This window comes from Poecilia latipinna, unplaced genomic scaffold (genome assembly GCF_001443285.1).
Source record: "Poecilia latipinna isolate Pla-1442-1.1 unplaced genomic scaffold, P_latipinna-1.0 Scaffold2338, whole genome shotgun sequence".
NCBI lineage: Eukaryota > Metazoa > Chordata > Actinopteri > Cyprinodontiformes > Poeciliidae > Poecilia > Poecilia latipinna.
The window spans coordinates 99,405-108,306 of NW_015114954.1; the positions used below are offsets into that span (position 1 = coordinate 99,405).

The 8,902-nt window shown below is 36.6% G+C and overlaps 1 protein-coding gene across 1 annotated transcript in view; it reads left to right on the forward strand.

Annotated features, from left to right (window-relative positions):
• Positions 1-6,470, forward strand: part of LOC106937407 (centrosomal protein of 290 kDa) — a gene marked incomplete at its 3' end in the record, with an annotated part of 25,240 nt that extends 18,770 nt beyond the window's left edge. Inside the window, exons 12-20 of the mRNA XM_015018905.1 lie at positions 712-732; positions 874-997; positions 2,875-3,047; positions 3,428-3,590; positions 3,707-3,807; positions 3,896-3,962; positions 5,064-5,176; positions 6,047-6,122; positions 6,245-6,470. Of these exons, the coding sequence (XP_014874391.1) occupies positions 712-732; positions 874-997; positions 2,875-3,047; positions 3,428-3,590; positions 3,707-3,807; positions 3,896-3,962; positions 5,064-5,176; positions 6,047-6,122; positions 6,245-6,470 (1,064 nt within the window). The remainder of the gene's footprint in view (positions 1-711; positions 733-873; positions 998-2,874; positions 3,048-3,427; positions 3,591-3,706; positions 3,808-3,895; positions 3,963-5,063; positions 5,177-6,046; positions 6,123-6,244) is intronic.
• Between the last annotated feature and the right edge of the window lie 2,432 nt (positions 6,471-8,902).

Genomic DNA, 8,902 nt, shown 5'->3' on the forward strand with positions numbered 1-8,902 from the left:
GAAATTTTGTTTTTTTCTTTAAGTTTTTTTTTTTTTTTGGTCCCCCCTTTTTTTTGGCCCCCTTTTTTTTTTTTTTTTTTTTTTTTTTTTGAAGATGGTGACCTTGGTATGACCTTCAACAAAAGTGTACAATAAAAACACACACAAAAAAATTACATATATTATTGGTGCACCAATAAATTGGGCCAGATTTCCTTGATTTTGGGTGATCAACAGTCTGACATGTATAACGGATCTTATGCTCTGATATTTTTTACCGACAGAAAGGTCTGAACATCAGTCTTCTGTGACAGAAGTTTGACTGACAAACCTGACCTAAAAGTCACATCTGGACATGTTCAGTTAATAATATCCACCCCACCCCACTGTTAGCAACTTAGTAAGTTTGTTGCTCTATTGACTATTCAGACAAAAAATTACAGTATTGGCCAAAATTGAAGTTGGCAGGTCAGGTGTTTTAAAATAAGTGATCAGCCAGAAAACTGCAATCGGAACGTCCCAAGTAGTATGTATAAAATATGTAGAATTAGGTGGTTATAAAATGTCGGGTAGGTTTGCTATGGAAAACTTTGTGTTTGTGCACATGTCAGCTTGTTCCATTTTCCAGTTTTTGGCTTCTTTTCTTGTTTTGCCTGCATCATTACCTCATTTTCATCTTTTTATTCTCATCCACCTGTCCTCCCTTCTTTCTCTGTCGCTGCTCTGGCCCAGGTCATATATGAACTCTGTGGTGTAAGTTCCATCCGTCACGTGTCTCTGCTTGTTTTCGTCTTAGAAGTTGCCTCATAGCGCCCACAGCGAGGCGAGTTACAAACCTGTTTAGTCCGTCGCTAAGCTGTCATTATTCAGAAATGTCTGTGAATGTCCCCATAGGCCGTCCAGGAGCGAGATAATCAGATCAAGATGCTGAGCGAGCAGGTGGAGCAGTACACAGGAGAGATGGAAAAGCACGCTCGGCTCATAGAGGAGCTGAAGATGTCCACAAACAAAGATAGAGGTCTGTGTTTAAACTGACCAATCAAATGTCTTGTTTTAGTTGTTGGCTTCATGACTTCAGTTAGAAACAAAAATGTTATTCATGAGATACCAGATAAAAGAATTATAGCTGCTTGAAAAGTTTTTTCAGCTTATGGACAAAAATATTCATAAAAAGCATTTTTACTTTCTATTAGGAATGACAGTGATAGATGTGATAAGTTACAGGCCACTAGTTTGGTTTCACGGTTCGCCACGCCGGTTTAGCCTTGCCTCTCCGATTGGCGTTCTTGTCACGCAAAGTTAGCTGCCTTCAGCCGAGAGATTTCTAAATGTTTAAAAAGCCAGATGTTTCCTTCAGAAAGCGGTACAGACCAAAACACAGCTGACAAGGCAGAATGTAGGTCAAAATCCTCGTTGGCTGGGAGAGGGGCAGAGGCAAATGGATGCTAACGCTCCTGTGCTTGTAGGGTTTATATGTTGGAACTATTAGCGAAAATATCAACTTTACAAAGTGAAAACATCACTCACAAACCTGATAATACTTCCATTGCCAAATGGTAAAAGAAATCTGCCTCTATAAGGTGATTGTTAGTGTAATAATAAAAATAAAGTGAAGTACAGGCTTTTACTAAATGAAAGTGTACAGTTGTAGTTTGGTCATGGGCATAAATGTCATTTTAACTTTTGACATCTGAGGATTTGTTTGAACTGACATGGTTATAAAATATTCAGTTTGTTTAAAAACCAAAACTCTGTGAACAAGTTTGATTTACCAACAGATTTTCTCTAATCTCCACAGGCTTACAAACATTCACACTAATCTCCTGATTGATTGTACTTAAAGTTCCAGCTTATGAACATATAGCTAGTGACCATATGTTGAATGCAACGTTTAGTTTTTTTTTTGCCGGCATAAAAAAGATTTGCCTGATAGAATTTATTGAATTGGCTGCTACCCATGATGCGAATATCATCATGGGGAGCTGTGAAGATTAAAGGATGAGGATTGCGGATATACAAAAGTTGGAACGTTTTTTTGATCACAAACAGTTTCCAGGACTACGAGGTTAATCAAATTGTACGTAAATTAAGTCCAGGACTTTTAACACATTAATTTTGATTTATTGATTGCAAAGATTTTAATGCATTGAAAATTTTATCATGGGAATCCTTGTTTTACTGCTTTTCTTGTATGACTCTAAATTTGATGCAGAAAAGCGACATCCGCAAACAACAATGATGGACAATGAGGCCGCTTCTCTTAGTTATTAGTCATTAGTTCTCTTAGTTCATTTTTCCGTCAAAATACGGTCTGGTTAGACAGTGGGAAGGACTATTGTAGTGTCCTAAAAGGAGTTAGCCTTAGTGAAGCTATCCAAGCCTAAAATGGCATCTCAATGCTAAACATGTTGCAGCACCACAGACGTCTCCAACACTAATGTTAGCACCCAGAGTCCACATTTCTAAAGATACACTTGAAAACTGAATGGATATAACACCACTTTGCACCTTCCTGATGGTTGAAAAGCCTAAATAACAGATTAAAAACATTAATATCTTTGCTGTTGAGCTAATATGTCTATTTATTCAAGAATTTAGCAGCAGAAAGGAATTTTGGAAATGAAAATTTTGCCTAATTAGTCGACTAATTGCAACTAACTAATACAAACCCTACAATTAACAATTAATTAAACATTTTAAATCGAGTTCCACCACTAGTTTATAAATATTATTGTAGAAGCTTTCCAATCTGAAAAGGGAACAGTTAAAAACATCTTTAAAAGCCGCAATTCTAACAATCATACTTCTGATGGGCTTATGTGAACTTGTTACTAACTTGGATTTTTAACAGTGTTTGACTGGTAAATGTAATTTAATAACATGTTTCTGTCTCAGGTGCTCCTTCGACGTTACAGCAGAGGAAGATGGAGGAGCTGCAGTCTAAACTGAAAGTGGCGGAGGCCAGAGCGACGGAAGCAGAGCGGGCCTTCAGACGGGCAGAATCACATGCTGAGGAAAAAGACAAAGCCTTTATTGAGGCGTCAAATCGCCTGAGCCAGTACGAGTCTGTAAGTCCACAAATACCTTTTTTTTGTTCCTGCCTTTGTTTTTGGCCTCAGCTTCCGAGACTTGTTTTTATCCAAATTGAATTAACTGACTCCTAATTTCCCAGAAATAAGGCCTGTGATTTTTCTTTTTCACCATCTTTTAAATAGGGATGTTAAAACACCTATGTGACTGTGGCATGATCAACATGCTTTTTGGGTCCACAAGCGTACTGTTTGTTTGTTTTTTCACCAAAGTTAAGCTCTCACCCTGACTCCCACCCCTTTTACTTCCTCCCCCCCCAAAAAAGAAGGAAATAAACAAAAGTGAGACAAGATGTGCCTTTTTATTTTATTTATTTTTTTGACGGACAACAAATCACAGTGCTGTTTCTGTACGGCAGGGCACTTACGGCTTGGAAGCAGCCATTGCCGAGATCAAAGAGTGTAACAATCAAATTAGAATGAGAGATCGTGAGGCAGAGGCCATGACCAAAGAGATCAACCAGCTCGAGCTGAGAATCAATGACCTCATGGATGAAAACGAGGAGCTCCGGGAAAAACTGGGTCAGAGTTTTTAAAAACACCACTGTATTCCATCTGTTTAGACAACGCTGGCTCATCTGAGACGGGGAAATTTCTAACGAGTTCTTTTTTTGGTGGGATTTTCCGGTTGCGAGCAGGTCTGGAGCCAAAGCAGGAAGTGGATCTGACAGAATTCAGGCGCGCCAGGGATCTCAGGCAGCGCCAGTACAAAGCCGAAAACCAAGTTCTTGCCAAAGAGGTAAGGCTGCGTTCAAAGGAGATCAGACTGTTGCTGTTAGAAGTGCTAGAGAGGCCTCATGTCAACACGCCGATGGATTTCTTTTCAGATTGAGCGACTGGAAGAAGAGCGGCTGGAGCTGAAGAAACAAATCAGGCGCTTGGTGAAAGAAAAAGGTGAAAGGCCTGATTTAAATAGTGCAAAGCATTTCCTAATAGGCCTGTCGAAATAAATCAATTAATTGCGTGATAAATTAAAACCAGCACAATAATATCCATTTGCTCGATTTGTTACTTTCTCTTTTCTCTCTTTCTTTCTACCAAAAACTGGATGACAAAAATCTTCAGTTGGGTTGGTCTGAACCAGCCCCTTTTATTTGAAGGACAGTTTTGCTTACAAAGACTTCATACTTAATTTAGACAAATTTTTGTCAATTGTTTTGTAAATAAAGTGCAAAAAAAAACATATCATTTGAGAGAAAATCTAAGCAAAGTTGTTTTTATGGTAGAGTTGAGAAACTGCATTACAAAATTAAATAAGATTTCAAGAGAGAATCTGAAACTAAAATATCAATCTCATCACTGTAGAATCGATTCGATACAGATTTAGTATGGGTATTATCAATATTTTGGATCGTTCAGCCCACCTCTATGTATTAGTTCATTAAATTGATTGCCATTTGTTAACTTCAGTGTTTTTGAGAACCAGCAACAGGCTATAAAATAAGTCTAAAAATAGTTTTGGCCTCATTTTGAAAAAATGTGCTCCCTTTTATCACTTTTCTTTTGGATACAGAACTCCAAAACACAAGAAATACCCAGAATAAAACGTGATTCTGCACTGTTTTCACATTAACATTCCATACGCCGTGCAGCACCTCCTTTAACTCTTTCATATCTTGTCATATTACAACCACAAGCTTCAATAAAGTTTTATTGGAATTTCGTGTGGTAGAACACAAAGTCATGCATAACTACAGCATAGAAAGGAAGGTATGGATGGTTGTTCGACGAGTTTTAAAAAATATATGAAAAGTTTGATGTCTGTGGTGGTGATGTGGACATTTTATGGCAACTTTCAGTTCATAGGGAGCTGCACCTGAATCCTATGTGGGAAGGTTACGAGTTCTGAGTGTTTGAAGAACATGAAGCTGAATCTCTAGGAAAAACAGGATAAATGAAGATGCAGTCATCTAATTTTGAGAAGAAGTGTGCTACAGCTGCTTAAAATTTTCATTTTGACTCTTAAACCACTTAACATTTGCTCCTGGTGATCAGCTGTGCCTGCTGGAATCCCACAGTCAAGTGTGCAGCTGCAGGAAGATGTCTGGTCTGGCAGAAAAGAAGAGGCACAAGGAAGAATCTACACTGACGACAAGATCAGACAAAAGGTAAAACTCATTACTTTTTTTTCCTATGGCAAAATATGTCTCGTTAAAAAATAGATTTGTTCATTTATGTTCATATTTCAGTGCCTAAACATTCAGAAGTACCTTCTCAGTTCCCACTTGAATCAGTTCTTGCTCATTTGTCATTTGTCATCCAAAGTTAATCCGCCTCGCATTAGTAGAATGCCTTAAATCTGTATTATTGTCTCTGTTTACATAAATGACAGAATTACTAGAACATCTGCTCTCTGCTCTACTCTGTTAAAACAGAGTAGAGTTAGGATTATTATTTGGAGATCACAACTTCAAAGAGGATGTGTTTAAAAACCTGATGATGTGTAAGTAGTGTGAGCATTTATTGCATCATTTATCGTGATAAATTTATTTTCACGATAAAAGATTTTTTGATTTATCATTCCAATTAATTATATTTAAATTCCTATTTTCCCCAAAGAACTGTTGGGATTGTTGCTTTTACTGTTTCTCCATCATTTCTTTCATCAAGAACGTTGATAAATGTCAGCAAATTTGAAAATATGAGTTAATGGAGCTACTGTGTGCAGCTTAGTGATATGAACTGCACTTGTTATCTGACTGGTGTCCTGAAAAAAGAGCATTACACACTTATTCAAGAACAGCCTTTGTATTTCATGTGGTCATAGTCACACAGTTAGTGACAAACAAGTAATAAATCATTTTCACCGTCACTTTTATCTCAATAATACCACAAAATATTGTGATGCAATTTTAGGTTTATCCAGGCTTGTATTCAGAAGCTCTCAGACTTATAGAAGATGTTAAAATGAGGGGAAAACACCATATGTATATTTCACTACATATATCTATTTCTCTAACGTTAACTTTGCATTGCAGAATGAATACCTAGAGAAAGAACTGAGCAGCAAGAAGAGGGAGCTTGAACTTCACAAGTCCGATTTTCAGGCTCAACGTGAGTTTGAGATTTTCTCAGAGAAAGGACACTGTTGAACTGAATTAGTAAACAGCATATTGACTGTCTCAGAGGGCCGTTTGTTTGCTTTTGTATGTGTGTCACGGTGTGTCAATCTACAGTGGCAGAGCTGTCCAAAGCAAAGACAGACTTGGAGGCTACGCTGAAAGAGGTTCTTCAGGCCATTAGGACGAGTCAGCAGACCGGTTCTGATTCTGTCACTGCCATCAGTATGAAAAGCTTGTCTAATGTGAGTATCAAAAAAAGCTTGAGATACAGTTCTTTATTTCATTTTTTGTCCTCTTACAGCTACACAACTATGTCTGTTATATCCTCACCTTCCAAAATGTCTGGGGGTTTTGCCAAAACTGATTTTGTCCAAAAAAAAAAAACACAAAAAAAAAATCACCACCTCTTTCTTTTCAAAAAATGTTTTCAGCAAAAATAAATAAATAATCATCATCATTTTTAGCAAAAAAGAAAACACATTATTTTGTTGAAGGTGGCAATATTGAAATTTAATGTGCTGAAAATAGCAACCAAGTTGCTAAGCTAACAACAGTGTGGTTAACAATAGCCACTGTTGTAAGCTTACTGACTTTGTTGCTATTTTCAGACAACAACAAAAAAATATTTTTCCAAAATCGGTAGGTTTGGATTATTATTATTATTATTATTATTATTATTATTATTGAATACCAAGGAAGCACATTTTACAAAAGTCAGAATTTTTAACGATGATGTTGGCGATTGGTCAGAAAACTGCAATTGGTGCTCCCGTATTGTCTCAGTTGGTTTCAGTTATGTCCGATATTAAATTTCTTTTTATTATTTGAAATGTGACAAAGAATCAACAAAAGAGAAGAAAGCCCCTGAGCCTCTTTGATATCGCTGTCGCTTGGTAACTCAGCGACAAAACAAAACAAAAGCAGCAGGACATAAAAAAAAATAAATAAAAAAAATGCGGCAAATTGTGAGGCAAAATCTTTAGTGAGGCACAGCAGAGGAGGATACTGGAATGACGCTACAGTTTCAGACATGTGCAGCAGGAATTATCACAAGTAGATCAGATAGAAGCCACATTGCTGACAGATGTTGGAAATAATATTTTACAGAGAACAAAATGTGTCATTGCTTTGAAGTTCATGGATGATCATTTCTTGTAAATATAAATCTGATGATTATAGATGTGTTATTCTGAGGAACATTTAACACTTGAAGTGAATGAAAATGATTTTTAATGACTTGTTCTTCTTCCAGCGAGAACTGGTTTACAACCGCAAATGTTCTGGCCAATTTGAATTTATTTAGTGTTTTCTCTAATCCAACAGAGCCAAAATGTATACATACAGGCTTATGTGTGTTGCTAATGGCTCTGGGATGTCTTTTGACTTGAGAAGGCCAATCAATATCTGCTGAGTGATCATAACTGGCTGCAGCTGGAGGTTTTTCTTTGTCATATTAAAACTCCGGTCACAGGGCTTTTCATCACATTTGTCGCAGACATTAACCAGGGCTGATGTTATTTAGCCAGTTTTTAACCTCTTTTATTTTTAGAACTCAAAATCTCATCATCATATCAGTAAAAATGTCTCTACCAATCATTCCTTTAGCCTCCCACTTTCACTGAATTCTTGTCCTGAACTCTACAGCACAGAGGAACTGTAGCTAAATCATTTGTCAGCACAAAAGCATCCCCTGGTTTTACCAACCCTTTTATTCTTATTGTTTAAATCAACATGAAATGTTTGTTTCCACTAGCAACCCGAACTAGTGGATGTCTAATCGGTACTAGCAGCCTAGCATGAGTTAAATACAGTGCATGGAGTAAAACCTCTCAACTGATGACAGTAAAATGCCCAAAGTAAATAGGACTTCAGTAAGAAATTAGAGATTCAGTGTAAAGTAGTGGGCCTACTTAAAAACAGTGATGAATGCACTGCAAAAATACAAAATTTTTACCAAATGTCTTTTAGTTTAATTATCTTAAAACACTTGAAATAAGACAAAATAAACTCACAAGTAACTTTTCAGTGAGATGTAGGAACAAAATAATTTCCTAAAATGTATGAAAAAGTACTACTGGCACTGGCAGATTATTTCACTTATAGCAAGACATTTTCCCATGTTATAAGTGAGAGAATCTGCCAGGGTTCTGTTAACTTAAAACAAGCTCCAATATCTTGCTGAAAACTTCCTTGTAGTTTTATTTTATTTCAAGTGTTTTAGGATATTTGCTCTTGAAACTAGACCAAAAACACTGGGTAAGAGGGACAGAAAAAGAGAGTGAAGTGATGTGCTCTATTTTCCTGGTTTTAGTCAGGACACAAACAGCAGCATTCTGGATCAGCTGCAGCTGGAGGTTTGATTTCTTAGGCAGACCTGTAAAGACTATGTTGCAGTAATAAATAAGACTAAACTCATCTATGAGTTTCTCTAGACTTTGCTAAGGCACTAGACATTCCTTTAACCATAATGTTCTTCAGGTGATAGATCGCTGACTATCACTATCCTATCCTATCACTTCCTGTTGTCTTTTTGTGATTTTCGCCAGTAGTAACATCCGTCTGTCAGTTGTGTGACTCGTGCAATGCAAAAAAAATGTCTCCATTGCAGTTTTGCAAAATAGATCTCTTTCTATGCAGCTGAAAAACCAACTTGTCCTTGTGCAAAAACATTTTATCAAAAAATGGGAGTTTTTTTTTTTGTTTGTTTTTTTTTTTTTTTTTTTTTTTTAAAATTTTGTTTTTTTTTTTTAGCTTATTTTTTTTTTTAATTTT